Source organism: Enhydra lutris, unplaced genomic scaffold, assembly GCF_002288905.1.
Source record: "Enhydra lutris kenyoni isolate GAN:26980312 unplaced genomic scaffold, ASM228890v2 scaffoldscaffold3, whole genome shotgun sequence".
Classification (NCBI taxonomy): Eukaryota; Metazoa; Chordata; class Mammalia; order Carnivora; family Mustelidae; genus Enhydra; species Enhydra lutris.
The window spans coordinates 57,352,881-57,373,340 of NW_019154087.1; the positions used below are offsets into that span (position 1 = coordinate 57,352,881).

Genomic DNA, 20,460 nt, shown 5'->3' on the forward strand with positions numbered 1-20,460 from the left:
AGAAGGAATTCTTTCCCATTGAAGCTTACAGTCTTAGTTACACCTCTGATTTTCAGAAGTTTCAGTACTTGTGGTTTTTCAGTCAGTTTCTACTGACAAGACAGTCAAGTCCAGTACGACATCAGTTCATTTTTGCTACAGGTATAGAACACTTATTCACTATTTACTGCCTTTTATAGAATACATGAAACATTATTGATGTTTCATTGATTACTGACATACACATTTTAATTTGCTTGAGTAAATTTGTAAATTTCTCTACAATTTGAATTTTATCCATGAGAAAAATTTCTAATACCATGAATTTTGAAACCAGGTGATTAGAAATATTGCTCTAATATGGTTTTATGGCTATATATTTCACAAGTAATGCTGTGAAAAAATCCATAAGAAATGGACTTTATTGGAAAGAGTTCTTTTTTCCCTCTGATGGTAGGTCTAAATTCTAAGCCCAAATATATTTTAATCAGGTAATGAATAGTATTACATCACCCTTAAAAGAAACTCACTGAAGAAACAAATCAGTAAAAAATATATCCCTTGTATTCTCTCAGACGATATGGCTATAATATAGAAGAAGAGGAAACAGTGGAGAGAAAATAATATTTTAAAACATAGCCCGTCTAAAGAAAAACAAGAGGAAAAGACAGACCATAAGAGAGAATCTTAGCTGTAGACAACAAATTGAGGGTTGCTGGAAGGGAGGTGGGTGAGGGGAGATGGTTAGATGGGTGATGGGGATTAAGGAGAGCAGTTTTTGTAACGAGCATAAGTGATGAAGCAATGAATTCTACTCCTGAAGCTAATATTACATTATATCCTAACTAACTAGAATTTAAATAAAAACTTGAAATATTTAAAAATAATAAAATAAAATAAAACATGGCCTGTCTGGTAGGACTTCTTTCCTGTAGTTTACAGCATCATACTATTTGTCAATGACATTTAAAAGTCAAATAATGCATTATTAAACTTCTTAGAAAGGAAATTATTTTGATCTAACTCAATTAAATTAGAATGCCCACTCAAAGCATGTATAGGTCAAATTACAGAACCTCTTTGGGAATTTAATACTTTATGGGGAAATAAACAATCATGTCTTTCCAAATTAAAATGAAAACCACCCCCAAGGCTTTTTTTCCCTTGTTACCTTTCTTATTCAGCTTCATTTTCATTTTCCAGAATTCTGTAGAAGATGTTCTGGCAGTTTCCAAAGTATTTTCAAACAATTGATTTAAAAACAATACTGCTGACATGCTACACTACTTTTATATTGTTCCAACTTGGTAAATGAATAGGAATATTTGGAGGAAATGTATTTAATTAAAAACCTCCTTTAAAGGGACCATATTAAATGATATATTGACCATATTTTGAAGAATTGCCATAAGGAGTCTCAAATTTCCCTCATGCTGCCTGTAATTTTCTGCTTATGGAATTTCTCTCAAGGCATATTAAAATCACACATCTTGTGCATATAATATTTAAATCTCTGTTATTAAAAATTTTATGCTGTGGACTAAATTCTCTCTCTCGTTTTCATGGTTGGAACATTAATTCCAGATTTATTAGTTTGATCAGTGATCCATAGGAATGCAGTTGTGCACTGAAACAGAGAAATGGAAACAGGCAAACGTAATGAAACATTTTAAGTCATCCTTAAATGTAATTTATTTATTTTGAATATTGCCATTCTCTAAATGTTTTCAATAAAATCAAATAATAACTCCTCACTGTCATTTTCACATTCACAAAGGTTTCATGAAATCTCCTTTTCCATTTTGTTCAACTACTTCATTTCCTCCTTGATTTTTGTTCCAAGTTGAGGCTGGCAGAGAATTGTGTCTTCTGGATCTGGATCTTTTCTCCTACTCCTTTCCCTCTGCAAAGCAGACACACCGAAATGGGTGCCTTCTCTACCTCTCAGTGGGCTCCTTCAGCTCTTCCTGGCTGTGGAATCAAAGTCATCCAAGTGCTGGCAATATTTTTTTTTTTTTTTTTTTAGTTGGAACAAAAACAAATCAGGCAATTATATCAAAGAATAGGTAGATTTTTTTCTTTTTTTTCCCCTTTTTTTGAGAATAGGTAGAATTTAAAAAATTATCTAAGTGAGATTACACTGGTTTTTACATTTATGTATTAAATTTGGAAATATTTTTCACAAAATATTTTACTGGCCTTCAAAAATACAAGTCTTCCTTTATGATAGCAGATTAATAGTGTTTTAAATTGTTTTTCATTTTTTCTGGCATTTCATTTCATACCTGAGTGGATCCCTAACATCACAGGTGATGGCATTTAGATGTTCTCACTGGACAATAATGACAGTAATGGTGGCTTGCACTAATACGGCCTTTCCTATGTGTCAGGTGTCCTTCAAACATTTTACATGTATTAACCCATTCACTCTTCATCTAGGTCCTATGACGTGAGTATTAGGTATGATCCTTGTCTTCAAAATGAAGTGTGAGACAAAGTCCCACAGCTAATGAAGGGCAGAGCTCAGATTGGGACCCAGGTAGTTTGTCTGTGGAGATCTGTCACAGAGGAAAGATGATAAATTTTCAAATTAGAGAAGCATCATGGGTAGGAAGGGTAGAATGTTTGGCTTCTGGTCATTGGGCTTCAAGAGCTGATATTCAAGAGATGAACTGAGCTTTCAGGGGATTCTAACACGTTTACATTTGCAATAGTGGCCCTTGTAGCAATAGATTGTGCGAGATGCTCCACCTGCCACCTGGAACGTGGAGGGATGCTTGTGTTCTTCATGGAACACAGCCTAGGGGGAAAGTCATTCTCATGACTGAAACCCTGGTTGGAAGTTTGTTCCTCTATCGCACACAAGAATCTTGATGTCTTTGTGACAGTGCCCATAGGTTTGGTTGAGCCTACGTGTATTTAGATACATCTGAATGGGGTTCCATCCTGAGGATTCAGAAATATTTTGTTATTTAAAATCATCAGTGTGGGTACACCATAGACAAATCTGAAAAATCCAACTAAGTGTTTTTGGTTGTGTAATCCATCCTCATATGGCGTCACCGGGACTGTTTTGTCACAGATGACCATGTTACAGAAGTGTGTTCTATCTAGTGTTCTGGCTTGTCCACATCTTTCTACGTTAGATTTTTGGTTTTGTCCCCTCCCAACTTATCCCAGTTTTCCTGGGACTTTTCTGATTTTTAGCCCTGAAATCACTGCGTCCCAGGAACCTCTCAGCAGTTGACAACCAGAGATAGAAAGAAACTCTGATTTCTTCAAACATTTTTATAGCCCTTTTTTATCTTCTTCTCCCCAACCTCCTGCCATAAATTTGCGTGTGTATTGGCTGGAAGGAATCTGTATTTAATCTCTAGGTGTTTGGTTTTGTTTGTTTGTTTGTTTTTTAATCTCTAGTCATTAGGAAGTTTGGGGGCTCTATTACAAAGTTTCTGAGAAAGTTTTTTTGAAAACTTTCATTTCTAAATTATACTAGCTGTACATTTTTATGCATCTTCATCTAGTTATCTGGTATATTTACCTCTAGTGACAAAAGTAATAATTGGTAAACCGTATGTTTATGAATATCTCTCTGGAAAAGAAGCTGTGAAAAGAGCAGTTAAAATTTTTTATTTATTACAAACACAAAATATACTTAATAAGTTCTGGGACTACAAAAGTTATTACAATTAAAGATGTATGTATGTTTTTCCCAACCAAGTTAGATAAATATTTCTACCTAAATAAAATTGTTCTATGTAGTCTATGTAGAGTTCTGTATCATGCATACACACACAGGAGTTTTATGTATTTTGCCAATTTTTAAGTTATTTCTTATTCCTTTGGATTCTGGGTTCTTAATTGAGTAAGGTTAAGCCTGAATTAAGATACTGACCTTTTTATTTCTAGGAGAATTAGTTATCAGTATCACATATCACGTTTAACAATGAAAGTATGTATTGAGAGTTACTATATGCTAGGCACTGTTTTAAGTGATTTTCAAGTATTCATTACATTCTCAAAACCCACTGAGATTGGGACTATTCTTATCATCTGCGTTTAGCCCTATGGATCAGATAAGCGACATCTCTCATCTAAAGAACTGAGCTCGTAGGTGTTGGAGGTGATATTCCAACCCAGCAATCCAGGCCCAGGGTCTGGTGGTACCCCGGTGCACCCTCGGACTCTACGATTATGGGAAACATCTCTGATGAAAATGCATTCAGAAGTTAGAGAACGGTTACACTACATTGAAGTTGAAACCCGACTTGTTAAAACTCACTGAATTTATTTCATGTTTCTGTCCTGGGCAGAGTGTGGTGGCCGACTGAAAGCAGACCCCAAACCCAGAGACCTGTATTCGCATGCGCAGTTTGGTGATAACAACTACCCGGGACAAGTCGACTGTGAATGGCTGTTAGTGTCAGAACGGGGCTTTCGACTGGAGTTATCCTTCCAGATTTTTGAAGTGGAGGAAGAAGCCGACTGTGGCTATGACTATGTTGAGCTCTTTGATGGTCTCGATTCAACAGCGGTGGGGCTTGGTCGATTCTGTGGATCAGGGGTAAATACAGTACTGACGGGATCCCATAACCGTGCTAGAAAATGCCCACTGATTCATGATTGTTACGTGTACCATATGCAAATCGGCAATGTTTTTACAAAAAAAAGGTTAACCCGTATTATTTTCGCCTATTCTCCCTTAACTCTTCTCCATCTCTAGTGAATTTTCTCAATAATACCACACAAGAGAGATGAATTTAGTAGGTATAATTGCTTATTCCTGTCCACATTCTTTTTTATTCACGTTCTTTTTGTGCAATAAATGTTTAAACATTTAAGATTCTAAAGGCAATACATTTAAACACATACCTTTAACAATTTGGTAAGCTTCCTAAATTAAAGCATAAAGGAAAAGGAATTATGCACACAATTCAAATTGGCATTCTCCTTTCAACAAAGACACTTGCTGAGTGGCTCGTGCCACCACTGGTGTGTGGGCTGAACCAACACTGCCACAATGCTGCTCCATTGCAGTGTGTCACTTGTGCATGGGACACAATGCCAGACACAGGTCAAAGAGTGTTGCCGTGAGAAAAAGCAAAAGGAAAGCTTGAGATTTCCTTCATGCTTTTCTCCCCAGGACTCCCTACATAAATATCAAGGGGTCTTCTGAATACATATTTTGTTCTGAAGACACTAGTCCCATTTTTTTTGTCTACCTGTGTCTATTGCTTACATAATATTGAACTTGAATAATATTGAATTCCTCTTCAAATATCAGCTGAAATGAAAGAAAAAAGCTTTTTGGTATTTAGATTATTAAAACAAGAAGGAATGGGTGATTTGGATTCTGGAAGTGGCTCTGCCTCAGAGACCCTCCTGAAACAAATTCAATCTCTTTACCGTCTTTGAACCTTACTTTATTTACTTGTAAATCAGAGGAACTTGGTTTAAAATTTTGGGGGAAAATAAACCCACAAGTTCCAGAACTTGGAAACAGATTTATGTTCCTAGCCCAGCTACATCAATGCCTATGATCTTGAGCATGTCATTTGCTTCTCTGAAACTCAAGTTTGCTCATCTGTAAAATGAAGAAGTCACTCATACCCACTTTTCAAGGTTGCTGGGAGGATTAAATCATATCCAAAAAAAAAAAAAAATCCCAAAGAAACATGAATTACACTGAAGAAAAAAAGTGACCCATTCTGTTGTTTATTTGCCTGTTTGTTTGTTTTTGTCTTCAGCCACCAGAAGAGATCTATTCAATTGGGGATGCGGTTTTAATTCATTTTCACACTGATGACACAATCAACAAGAAAGGATTTCATATAAGATACAAAAGCATTAGATATCCAGATACTATGCATACCAAAAAATAACACCAAAACCTCCATCAAAATATAAAGGAATGTGCATAATGGAGAGAAGACGTATTTTTTTTTAAAAAATGAAGATATTAGCAAAAATGTTTTATATAATGAGTTTGACCAGAAGAAAACTGTAAGACCAGGATTATCTCTGTACTAAAAGAGAAGTTTCAAGCCAACTCTGATCAGCATTGCCACGATACTGGATTTCCATGCTTGATGGTATAAATATAAATAAAGTTGATGAGAGGACATCATGTAACTTCAAGGAAGACTCCAGAAGCTTTTGTTCACAGTTGACATAGATGTCTTGCAATAGACAGTTTGATTCGGGATCTGTGACCTTGCAGAGTGTTTCTTTTTGACAATTTTTCAAGATTTGGGAGAAATAAAATGATCTTGCAGGTCATAAACTGAGAAACTCTCTTCTTGTATTTTAGGATGAACGCTTTGGCTTTGTATCTTGGATACAAATCCATATGGGATGTTGCGAAATGGGAGTCTGGAGGACGGTTTGTCCTTTAAATGTGGGCTTGTCCGGAAGTTTGGAAACTGGAATATTTCAGCTTCATTATTTTCACTTGCAGGCCAGATTCACCTCTTTGAGACACAAATGACCTTGAGACCACTTCATTTTACTGACGTTTTGACAAGTTGGAAATGCCAATAGTGTCTATTACTGCAGTTAAACTCTAGGCATCATTTATTTAAGTGCTGGAAAATGCCCAGTTAATTGGTAAACTCAAGTTCTTTCAGTGAAAGTGCTGCCTTTTCACACCAAATTTAAGAAGCGTTGTGATGTCTTGGGAACTTCAAGAGAGAACTCCCAACAGGAGTGAACAGAATTCTTCGAAGTGACTGCCTGGATAGTCCATTCTCAAGTCACCAGTGCTGCTATTGTCTTTTCTGTTGTTGTTGATCTGTTGTGGTTGTTATTGCTGATGTTGTAATAGTTAATGTTGTATTTAAAAAAAAAATGAAATGAAGTGGAAGTAGGCTGTGTAGTCATTGAAAGGTCTCTCTCTCTCTCTTTTTCTTCTTCTTTTTTTTTTTTTCTCTCTTCTTGGGATTCATTTAAAAAAAAGGAATGTTGGAAAAAAGGATTTGTTTCTGAAAGACTTTCTATGGTGCTATTCCATAAATGTTTTTTTTAAACAAAATTTTTGATCTTTGAGCCAACCATCTGTAGACTATGAATGTCTCCCTATGTCTATCTTGTGGCATTTGAAGACTAAAGACTTGTTAAATGTATCAAGAGTATATCATTGCAAGGGCAGCACTTGTCCTGTGGAACAATTACTTATAATGCCTTAGAATTCTTGCACATGATCAAACAGAGCCTCCTAGGAGACACACTTTTTGAAAGGTTGAACAAAATAATTTATGTTAATTAGCAGCTCTGTGAGGAAAATCCATCTCCACAACTTAGAACATTGGGTATAAATATGGTGAACTGCTTTTGTTCTGCTTTAAAGGCATGTGTGTTTTTAATATTGTGTATGTATACGCGAGGTTGTCTGAGTGAGTGAAGCTACAAGAAGATGAAAAGTAGTGGGTGGTGGAAAAGTTAAAATTTATGTGCCAAGTTCTACTAGAATCCTGTTTGAAGTAGCACCTTTCTTTGGAGGTTTCATGGACAAATAATGGGAACTTCTAATTATTATTAACGCCATTAAAAAAAAGGCTTTTTCTTTTACAGAAACTCTATTTTGATATGTTTTAATGTTGATGTTGATTGCTATATGAAGTAGATTTGTTTCTGTTACCTGTCCATGAACATTTGACATTTAATAAAATTGGGTATTTTTCTTCATTTTTACAAAATTAAACTATACACACAGGTGTAGCTTATTCATTTTTTTGGTCATTGCTGCCCTGAAAAATATTTCTTGCATATGAATTATAATATGTAAATACATTTTTAAATCCAGTCTTTTGATCTTACTGAATGTTACTTTGGGAGTGTGTAACTATTGCCTGCAATATAATGAGCTTTTTAGTGGAGCTGATTTATTCCAGTAACTTCTATATTTTTTCACTAATCTTCAATTAGCCAAATATATCAGCAATGGGAAAGAGAGGGAAAAATACCATTAACATCTAGTGTATTACTCTATGCCTAGCCTAGTACTAGGCACAGGACACAGGCTTTTTAAAAAACTTTATGCTACCCTTTGAGAATTGTGGTGATGCTCTTATTTTGTAGTTCAGGAATGGAGGCTCATAGGAGGTATGTAATGTTCCCAGGGTCACCGTGTAAAGTTAGATGTTGAAACCCAGCTTGTCTGATATAAAAATCTGTGCTTGTTCTACAAAATGTAGTGGAATCAATCTTGACATATATAAATAGTAGACATGTTTTTATGATGAAACCTTTCCAAATAAAGTAAAATTTAGGGGTGAATTACAGTAAAACCTTCAGGATAAAATATATTGTTCTTTTCAGGAACAGCATGACAATTCGAATATCAACTGTAGATATCTTTAAGAACCACAGTTAGTGCTAGAGAATTAAAACAAAACAAAACACCTACTCTGTAGTTCAGAGTTAGTAGCAATGGATGGACCTTTTGTTAAAATAAATACATTAAATTATTTTATCTGGTGTGGTAGGGGAAATGTAGTGTTCTACTCTAAGAAGCATTCTGGATATTACAATTGACATCTTATTAGGTCAAAACGAGCTGCATTCAACACAACCGAGAATGAAAGTGAAAAGATATTTAGAAGGCATATATAGAGATGTTGCAACTTCAGGTCTTCAATGTGAACATTAATTTTTATTGTATCTTATGTCAGATATCAATCTGCTGCATATTATTTTTATATTCGATTTTGGCATAAATGTGTTGTTAATGCAAGTACAAACAGCTTTGTTGTTATTTTGTTAATACTTGTTAGTTACTGTTTTAAGCATTTTATTAAATTAATTTTGTAAATTATTTTCAACCCTACATCAGTATATTGGTTGTGCTCTCTATTTGCCAAAGCTCTAACTCCTATACAATTGTGATTATACACAGAAAAAAACTGCTCCTACTTACTATGATTTTATTAAATTATTTTTCAAGTCAATTTTGAATATTAATGTACTTTATTAATGAGATCATGACTTAGCATAATTTCACACAACAACATTTTAAAAAAGTGTATGAGAAACATCAGTAGTATTTCCAAAGTCTCCAAATGTCCCCTTCCTGTATTGGCTGGATTTTTGCTATGTAAGACTAATTTTAATATATCACAGTATCAGATTCAAATTCTGCCCAATGTTGTTTTTAAATTTCTTAGTTTCTTTTATTTTGTTTCTATTGCTACTGTATTTTTGATGGTAAGCCTCAGATATTAAATTTTGCTCTCCCATAGAGAAAATCTCTAAAAGCATCTAATGACTAATTATTATTCTTCACAAAGGCCAATATTACTTTTTTAATATTACTTTTTTAAAGTAAACTATAGCTATGTGTGGCATTTAAAAATAACAGTTATCAAAATGTTTGGAAATTTAGTGACAATGGGAATAAAACTTGCTTTTTGGAAAAACTTTTGTGAAATCTGGCATGGGAGGAAGAAAACAGGAAAAATTATTACCTTCTAAAGATTTATAACTTGAAGTAATGCCTTCTATTTTATAAGAAAAATTATATGAAATGAGCATATCATAAAGAAAACAAAAAGCTGTCTGTGAGTGCGTTAAAGCTTTTTATGCTTCAATGCACAGTAAATGGTCACCAACGCACAGTTAGCTGTTAATCTTTAGTGTTATTGTTATAAAATTAAGAGACGTTGCCATTAGCTTAAGAAATAATTGACGCAATAGATGGATCTAATATATTGTGAGATATTATTATTATTCTCTAAACTCTCTGTTGACATCAACTTGCTTCATTGTCCAGCCACAACCCGCCCTCCTTTCAGCCCCACACTGGTGTCATCAGGCTGCAGGCAGGCTTGCCTCATGACTCTAGTCAATGCTGGTGCAGAGACTTTGCAGAACGACTCCAAAAAGAGTATAGGGCCCTGAGTACATCTCACTATACACAACTTACCTCTCAACCAATACTTTAAATAAAAAACTAAAGCTGTAAAATCAACTTCTAACTTGAGAAACCTTGAAAAGGAAACATACCTGGGTGAAAGCAGCTAACGACAGAAGAGTTAAGAAGCCAACATGTGGCTTAAGACATGTGGACAAAAGGTCCCGGTACCTGGTCTTGCCTTAGCTGCCAGGGTGGACGTGCTGAGTAATGAAATTACTTGTTATTAGTGTTATTTCTATGTGAACACAAGTTACTAGCTTCACCAGTCCCTCTGCTCTTACTGTGCTCTACCTATGTTGTTTGTGTAGCTGAGAAACCAGTTATATATCATTTTATTTTTGCCCAACTTATTTTGTCAAGTTTTCTAGCATATTTGCATCTGAGATAAAAAGAACAAATAAGATTATTCAAAGCAACTTACAAGACTATAAACATGTGCTCAATGGTTCAGTGTATTTTACAAATTACACTTAAAAAACCAGATCCAATGGTGCCTCTTTTATTAAATATTATAAGGTGATTATATTGGACATAATATTTAGCCATACGACAAATCTAAGAACTGACAAATTTCATATCTGTCAAAAGCTCAATTAGGAATTTCTTTTTTAAGATTTTATTTATTTATTAGGCAAAGACAGAGGGATCACAAGTAGGCAGAGAGGCAGGCAGAGAGAGAGGGGGAAACAGGCTCCCTGCTGAGCAGAGAGCCCGATGCGGGGCTCGATCCCAGGACCCTGAGATCATGACCTGAGCCAAAGGCAGAGGCTCAACCCACTGAGCCACACAGGTACCCCATAGGAATATTTTTAAAAGAGAAACTATTAGAAATTTAGTTAAAAATGATAATTTTCAATCAAAATGTGGAAGTGCCTGTATATTCCCTCATGATATTTTTATGTCAGAATCAGTGACTCACAGAAATGACAGCTAAATGTCAAAATAATGGTGATAAGGTTGAAGTCAGGAGGAGGGGTTTATTTCAAGGAATGCCATTAAATTATTTAAACAGGTTGATTGCCAGAAAGGACAAATAAAGTGAAAGAATTATAGATAATAAAGCTTAGGTATGTAAAGCTACCCTAAAAAAATATTTAGTGAACATTCATTAGGAGGCTGTAATTAAAAATTAAAGTGAATTACAAGAAAATTTTCTACAAAGATCTAATAAATTTGTTAAGGTCCTTTATATGCCACCGAATGTCTATTACTGGTGTTTGAATTCCCTGGGAATAAAAGGTTCTCATGATAAGTTTTGTCATTTTCAAGCCAAAAGACATATGACAACCATGAAGTTTATTCACTCATTTATTTCATTTATTTCTTCCATAAATAGCTGTTTAATTCCTTCAAATATGCTCAGCATAATGCTAAATACTAAAAATTTAATGAAGCATTGGAAAAGAAAAAAAATCACAATTTTTGCTTTTATGAGGGTTAAATTCTAGCTGAAGAGATAAAGATTAATTAAAAGCAATCACAAAGTGTCAAAATTGCAATATAAAACATGCATTTGTATTTTATAGCCATTCTGGGGACATTATTCCAAATAGCCTGGTTTGCATTTTGAGACAAACATTGACATGTATCCTTTCTTTATCCTTGGTTTTCTAATATCTTCTTTGCATTGTGCTTTTTAAAATTTCAGTTGTCCTCTAAAATTAACTTTTTTTGCATCAGTTACTCACTGTTTTTTTTTTTTTTTGTTTTTTTTTTTTTTTTTGCATCAAACATTCCCAAGTATTTTTAACTTGTAAATCATTCATTCTCAAGATGGATAATGGGGGGTGACATAGCATATCAAAATTCTGATGTTTATTCATGTAATTAACAGAACTAAACAATACAACTTACAAAAATCACTACTGGTGGCCAGCATCCATAGTGTTTGATAAATTCTAATTTTTATTATGATATACATTAAGATTCTTGAAACCCCAAACCTCTAATCAATGCTGGCTTAACTGGTGGGAAAGGGATATTTTGCAATTGCAGTATGACTTGTGGGACAGTGAAGTGCCTCCCTGACTCACTATTTACTTCCCTCTCCAAGTCAAGATCTATGTTTTAATTGTTGGTGAAGTCCCTGGGATACTCAGACCTCTCAAGAGCGTACTCATATATAAAGCACTCTAGGGACATACACTTGCAATATTGTGGCCCTACAGATAATGCTTCATTGAATGCGATGTGATGTCACAGTAAAAAAAAAATTATAAAATGTTTAGGCAAGAGTAATCCAAAATAATAAGTAATATAATTAGACTTTGGAACATTTGATACTAGAATTATCATATGTAGAGTAAAATGATTTAAAAAAAGAGAAGAGAAGATAGGTGGAAAATGTATAGACTCTATCAAAATATTGAGTTTTTTTTTAGAAAGAATAAGTTGAATTTGTAGAAACAAAAAATACAGTAATAGAAATGTAAAATTTAGATTAGGTACAACTGCCAGTAATAATTTATAAACTGGGAGATTTAAGCTGAGAGACAAAGAGATGAGAAAATCTATTTAGACATATGGAATAGAATGAGAATGTGTATATTCTCTCTCTCTCTCTCTCTCTCTCTCTATATATATATATATATATATATATATATATATTAGGAGTTTAAAATGTGAATATAGAGGGTGGAGGAAAGTAAAATATTGGAGAGATAATATCTAAAATGCCTCAGAACTTTTGGAAGATGAGTATCTTCACATTCAGTAAGGTCCTAAACAAAATAAATAAAAGCAAAATTAAACCCAGCCACAGAACACTGAAATTGAATAACAGAAAGTTAAAGGAAAACATCTTAAAAGTAACCAAAGAAAAGATTACTAGAAGGAATTACTTTCAGAAATACAGTGTATACATTTTGAAATAAAGTCTTCAAGATATTAATAGTAAATAATTGTTAATCTAAATTTTTGTACTCTGTTGAACTACTAGTTACAGGTGAGAATTAAATTAAGTCAATTTCAGATTAATGAAAACTAAGAGTTTACCACTAACAGACAATCATTGTTAAAGGGAGTTTCTTCTAAAAGAAAAATGAAAACAGGATTGAGTGATACACAAGAAAGAATAGTGATCAAAGTAATTGGTAATTATGTACCAATTTAAAAGATATTAATACTATTAAAATAATAGTAATGACTAATTTGAAGAGGAAATGGAATTAATAATGAGAAAATATTATGTAGAATTAAAGAGGAATCTTTGGGTTGAAGGGTTCTAAGTTCTTCATAGTGTTTGAGAGGATTAACTTCATACTTTGTCAAATGCCTAGTAAAATTATAAGCATAACTGAAAGAATAGAAACAGGATAAATAACTTCTAACTGATAGGGAAAAGTAATTTTAAAATAGTAATATTAAGGATAACATAAAGGAAGGGGGAAATCACAGAAAAAAGTAAAGAAGATGGAAAGTATAAATTAAGATGATCAAAACAATATGTAAAATTTAAAATTTAAAACATATATCTATCTGACTGGTATTTTTCTGTTTTCCTCTAGTAATGCATCTAGTGCTTTGCCATGACAGAGCTTAACATGAGTCTAGCAAAGGACAAATATGCAAAGGTACCAGCTCCACTTGCCACAGTGGGCAATGAAAAAACATATTTTGAATTGAAAGACAATAAATTGACAACTGTAATGTATAAAATGATATAATATTGAGAATATGAGTGTATATGATATATAACATATTTCGTTATCTTTAAGATTTTTAAATTAAATTCACAACTGTAGAATTATTTAACTAAATTTTTAAAATGAAGTTTCTATATACCATTATACAAAATTATACAAGTGATATTTTTAGGTTATACAAAATAGATTATACAAAAAAAGACTTTACAAAGAATATAGATTATACAAAAAATTTTACAAATTATACAAAAAATAGATTATACAAAAAAAATTCTCAACTTGAAGTGATAATTTCCTCATTTTCCTATTTCTCTTTTTCCCCTCTAGCTCCTCCTGGAGGAGATCAACATAAATTAATCTATTATTTAAAAAACATGCATTCAGAGAATTCTTAAATAAGATATCATAATTAATGTATATCTATGTTGATTTTTAATTCAGATTCAGCATTTTTAGAGTGCACAATAGCTTGTGAGATAAATATTGTTCTAATTTCACAGATGGGAAACTTGAATATAAAATAAATTAAATAACTTTTCCAAGATCACATTGTGTCTATGATAAAGAAAATATATCTGAAAAGGAGTTGATATACACAGTACATTTTAAATTTTAAAAAGTAATCATAATTTAGATTTTTGTTTCAACATTTGTCATTTCAAATACTAATATACTCAAAACTAAATCTACCTTAAAAAAAGAAAAGCTACTAACTTTCCCATTAAATAAATGATTTATTCCACTTGATTAAATTTTATTGACTTCTATTTAGAGTTATGATGGAATAGGTTGATGCAAACTAATATATTCTATCAAGAACATATAGAAAAGTAGGGTTTATTCAGCTTTACTGATAAATAAAATTGACAAATAAAATTGTAGGATATTTCAAATGTACAATGTGATGTTTTAATATATGTATACGTTATGCAAGGGATTCCCCTCATTGAATTATCACATTCATCACTTCACATATTTATTTTTGTGTGTGTGAGAGAACATTTAAGTTCTACTCCTTAGTAAATTTAATCATATACTGCAGTGTTATAGAATATAGTCACCATGCTATACATTAAATTCTCAGAACTTATCTTAAGACTTAAATTTGTAAGTTTTTATCAACCTCTCTCTATTTCTCTCTCCTGACAATCGTTCTTCTTTTCTGTTTCTATAGGTTCAATTTTTTATGCCACATATAAGTGATACTATGCATTTGAAGTTAAATTATTATCAGCTTAAAATGCTGTTATAAATATAAGATGTTTTACATAAACCTCATGCTAACCCAAAAACAAAAACCTACAGTAGATATACAAAAGATGAGAAAGAAATCAAAGTGTACTACTATAGAAAATTATCAAATAACAAAAAAAGAACGTAAGAGAGGAAGAAAGGACAAAAGAGATTACAAAGCAACTAGGGAACAATGAACAAAATAAAAAATAAAATTAAAAAAAAATAAATAAATAGTAAGTAGATGCTTATAAATAATTACTTTAGATATAAATGGACTATATTCCCCAATCAAAATATATACAGTGGCTTGGGGTGCCTGGGTGGCTCAGTTGGTTGAGCGACTGCCTTCAGTTCAGGTCATGATCCTGAAGTCCCAGGATCTAATCCCGCATCGAGCTCCCTGCTTGCAGGGAGTCTGCTCTCCCTCTGACCTCTCCACTCTCATGTTCTCTCTCTCTCTCATTCTCTCTCAAATAAATAAAATCTTAAAAAAAAAAAAAATATATATATATATATATATATATATATATATATATATATATACAGTGGCTGAATGGATTTAAAAACAAGACCCAACTGTATCTTGCTTACAAGAGACTCACTTCAGCTTTAAGGATACACACTGACTGAAAGTGAAGGGAGGAAAAAAGATATACATGGAAACCAAAGGAAAGCAGGTGTATCTATACTTATACCAGACAAAATAGACTTTAAGCCAAAGACTGTCAAGAGAGACAAAGAAGGTCATTAAATAATGATAAAGGGGTCAATTCATCAAGAGGATATAATGATTATAAATGTTTGTGTACCAATATATGAGGATCAAAGTATGTAAAACAAATATTAACAGATCAAAAGGCATAAATAGACAGGAATACAATAACAGCAGGGAATGTGATACCCCACTTTCAACAAAGGACAGCTCATCCAGCTATAAAATCAGTAAGGAAACACTGGACTTAAATTTCATGTTAAACTAGAGGGATATAACAGAAATGTATAGAACTTTTCATCCAACAGTGGTAGATTATACATTCTTCACAAGCACACATGGAACATCATGTTAGGCCACAAAACAACTCTTAATAAATCTAAGAAGATTGAAATCACATGAAGCATCTTTTCCAATCACAGTGGTACTAAACTAGAAATCAATTATGAGAGAAAACTGGAAAATTAATAATTGTGGAGATTAAACAACATGCTCCTGAATAATCAATGGGTCAAAGAAGAAATCAAGAGAAATAAAAAAAAGATGGGAAAATGAAAAATGGAATCACAACAACACAGCTTAAGGGATGCAGCAAAAGCGGTTCTAAGAGGGAAGTTTATAGTGATAAATACCTACATTAAGAAAAAAGAGAACTCTCAAATAAGCAACCTAATTTTACAACTCAAGAAACTAGTGAAAGAAAAAAAAGTAAGCCCAGAATTGTCGTAGAAAGGAAATAACAAAGACTGGAGAGGAAATAAATGAAAGAAACTAAAATGACAATAGAAAAGACCAATGAAACTAAGAGCTGTTTTTGTTTGTTTATTTGTTTGTTTTGTTTTTTACTTTTAAGATAAAACAGACAAACCTTTGTTAAACTTACTAAGAGAGGACTCATGTAAGTAAAATTATAAATGAAAAAGATATTAGAACTGATAACCACACAAATATAAGGATCATAAGAGAGTTCTAGAAATAATTATATGCCAAAAAATTGGGCAACCTAGAAATGGATAAATTTCTTGGAACATATAATCTACTGAATCAAGAAGACTGAGCTTGAAGGAATTTCTATTTGAATAGACCAATGACTAGTTGGGAGATTGAATTTATAATCCAAAACCTCCCACGGACCTCTGGGGAAGCCTGCAGAATCCCAGCCACAGCCAAGTTTGGTCTTGCTGGGCCTAGTCTGGGCCCCAGCCCTGACATCTACCCTGAGGCTGGCTGCAGGTCTGGCAGGCTATCCACAGGTAAGGGAGCCAGTGCTCACTGCCCTCCTTGTACTCCCATTGCAGGAAGGTGCAGGTGGAGAGGGCACCCATCAAACCATTCATCCCACATGTGTAAGGCCTGGGATTGAAAGCTACAGTGTCCTTGGAGATAAGCTGGGGATGACATGTGGGCCATGGAGATTTCAAAGAAGCAAGGAAAAAACAAGGAGAAGAAATAGTGAGAAATGTGGCACCAACCTGTGTGTGTCGAACATCTCTCATGAGAATATATCTCACTGGAATTTGGATTCAGAAGTAGCTGTTCCTGAAAATTAAAAACCTCCTACCCAGAAGAGATACTGCAGAACCACCTGGAAATTCCATCTCCAAATGGAACTTAATTTTCAGAACATGCTTATAAAAGAACACAGAATGGTAAACAATGGATATTTCAGCTCTGGAGTTATCCTTTAATGAAGGAACTATCATGGAGAATAGAGACTTCAGAAAATCATCAGTGGAAACTGGTAAGCAATAATCCCATAAGTATTTTCACTCTGAGCCACTCACTAGCAAATGCTTCAGTTGATAAGCAAGGTGATTCTTACCCAGGACTGCAAATTCTTAGGTGTCTATTGGCCCCATGCTGGTGGACACTTTTTTAAGGACAAGAAATGAGCCTCATATTAATTCATGTTCAACTGTGGAAAATGACTACAGTGTTGAAACTTTAATGCTCCAAATTAGAATTTGACATGTGGATACAGCACTGTGGAAGAAAAAGGGATCCAAGTGATTCATATGAAAATAAAAAAGCAAATATACTTTACTCAGATATTTTTAAAAGATGAACCTGAACTTAAAGCCAAAAACAATAGAAAATGTTGAAGAATCTTTCCACAACCTGATTTTCCTTCCTCCTCATTTTGATACTCTGGACTTAACACAAATTAGTCCTCTCAAAGTTGGAAAATTGCAAAGCAAAGAATAACAGCAGGAATTTTCTGGAAATCCAGAAAACTCTATTGAACATTTGATTATTCACTTATTGGAAATGAAAAGAATACAACATATGACTATACAAAAAGAGAGCCCAAGAAAACTAACTTTTGTGCTTCAGTAGTTACTGAACAACATTCTCCCTTCAAAGCTATACCCAAAATGAGATGGCCAAAACTTTCTGATTCTGAGTCTTTTTTTTAAGATTTTTCAAAAGATTTTATTTATTTATTAGAGATTTTATTTATTTATTAAAGATTTTATTTATTTAATTGACAGACAGAGATCACAAGTAGGCAGAGAGGCAGGCAGAGAGAGAAGGGGAAGCAGGCTCCCCGCTGAGCAGAGAGCCCGATGCCAATGCCGATGCTGGGCTCGATCCCAGGACAAAGGCAGAGGCTTTAACCCACTGAGCCACCCAGGCGCCCTGACTCTGAGTCTTTAGAGAACGTGTGTAGATAAAGATCAAGAAAAAAGAGGGGCGCCTGGGTGGCTCAGTGGGTTAAGACACTGCCTTCGGCTCAGGTCATGATCTCAGGGTCCTGGGATTGAGTCCCGCATTGGGCTCTCTGCTCAGCAGGGAGCCTGCTTCCCTCCCTCTCTCTCTGCCTGCCTCTCTGTCTACTTGTGATCTCTCTCTGTCAAAGAAATAAAAAAATCTTAAAAAAAAAAAAAAAGAAGAAAGAAAAAAAAATGTTTCTTGCAACCTTGAACAAAATGCTTCCAAGTGTAATTGGAACGAGTTGGCAAATATAAATGAAATTCTAGATGATGAATTAATCATCTAAGGATGATGAACCCTAAAAAGTTCATCCATCACAAAACAATAGATTGCAACTTATTATGACTATTAAGAATACCAAAAGCTCCATTTGAAATCCATGACAAGAACTCTCAACCAAGGCTCTTACTATCCAAACAACTGATTAAAATGGTTTTAACAAGATGTTCACCGCTGGGTCTCCAATATCAGCTTCTCCTATACCTCTGTCTTTTCCTGATAAGCAAAGGGAAGAAATTTAGGCACCAAGGACAAAAACAAAAACAAAACCAAAACAAACAAAAAACCCCAAAACCACACACACACACACACACACACACACACACACACACACACACACAAACCAAAACCCAAAAATAAAACCACACACAAACATAAAACTTTACGAAAAGGACATTGTATTGAATAGACTATTCTAAATTCATAAATTAAACTGTTTATCATCTTAGTTTATAGCTAAAGATAAGTGCACACCTGCTGACCAAAAATAGCACTTTCATACATCTCAGTGTAAGCAAATCTATTTTTCCAGGAAGTCCAACAAAATACAGGTAATCATTCTGAGATACAGGTATTAAACATGTGCGCATGCATGCACACACAAAAAGAATTACTTGATGTGATATGGAGTGGAACTTATGAAAATCACGGCTGAGATGTCTATATATAAATCCATGGACATCCATACTGACATACTTGACAATCTTTTGCATTTTACATTTCAAAGAAATATTTCACTAAAAAAACTATTCTATTCAAAAGATTTTTCTGTTGTTGTGATTGTTTTCCAGTATAAATCCATCATCAATAAATGGTATAACTGACTTAAAAAAAATCCCCCAACAAGACAAGTTCAGAATTAGATGCCTTCCTGGTGAATTCTACCAAACATTTAAAAAAGAACTAATTCCAATCCTTCTCAAACTCTTCCAAAAAAAAAAAAAAAAAAAAAAGGGGGAAAAATTTCAAAACTCATTTTATGGGAAGAAAAAAAAAAAAAGGACCCAAAAGACTCTTAAATATAGAGTGCAAACAGATAGTTACCAGATGGGTGGGAGATGGGTGAAACAGGTAAAGGGGATTAAAGAGTGCATTTGTCATGATGAGCACTATGTATAGAATTGTTGGATTACTCGATTACACATCTAAAATTAATATAACACTGTATGTTTAGTATACTGGAAATAAAACAACAAGCAACAATAATAACAAAAAAACCCCCCTTCATTCTATGATCCCAGTATTACTCTGATACCAAAGCCAGACAACAATATTACGAGAAAAAAAAATTACAGGCCAATATCGCTGATGAACAGAGATGCAAAAATCCTCAACAAAATATTACCAAACAAAATGAAACAATACATTACAGGATCACACACAGTGATCAAGTAGGATTTGTTCCAGAATGCCAGGCTAGTTCAACACCTGCAAATCAATAAATACAATTCAGCATATTAATAAAATGAAGGATAAAAATCATATAACCATCTGAATAGATGCAGAAAAGATATTTGACAAAATTCAACATTTATTCATGATAAAAACTCTTCACAGACTGGGTACAAAGAAAAAATACCTCTACCTCTGTCAAGTCCACAGCTAACATTAAACTCAATGGTGAAACACTGAAAACTTTCCTCTAAGATCAGGAACAAGATAAGGACACCCACTCTTGCCATTTACATTCAACATAGTATGGAAGTCTTAGCCAGGGAAATTAGGCAAGAAATGAAATAAGAGGCATTCACATCAGAAAGGAAGAAGTAAAATTGTTATTATTTGCAGATAACATGATATTACATACAGAAAACTAAAGAATACACCAAAAAACTATTAGAACTAATAAACAATTTCAGTAAAGTTGCAGGATACAAAATCAATTTACAAAAATCAGTTGTATTTCTATACACCAATAGTAAAAGATCAGAAAGAGAATTTAAGAATAAATTCCCATTGATAACACATCAAAAAAGAATAAAATA

At 33.5% G+C, this 20,460-nt stretch overlaps 1 protein-coding gene and 1 pseudogene across 1 annotated transcript in view; both read left to right on the forward strand.

Annotated features, from left to right (window-relative positions):
- LOC111156114 (tolloid like 1) overlaps window positions 1-6,380 on the forward strand; it is a 208,394-nt gene extending 202,014 nt beyond the window's left edge. Inside the window, exons 20-21 of the mRNA XM_022516745.1 lie at window positions 4,293-4,543; window positions 5,727-6,380. Coding sequence (XP_022372453.1) covers window positions 4,293-4,543; window positions 5,727-5,861 — 386 coding nt within the window. The 3' untranslated portion in view covers window positions 5,862-6,380. The remainder of the gene's footprint in view (window positions 1-4,292; window positions 4,544-5,726) is intronic.
- A 10,495-nt stretch (window positions 6,381-16,875) lies between these two features.
- LOC111152946 lies at window positions 16,876-17,898 on the forward strand (annotated as a pseudogene).
- Window positions 17,899-20,460: the final 2,562 nt, after the last annotated feature.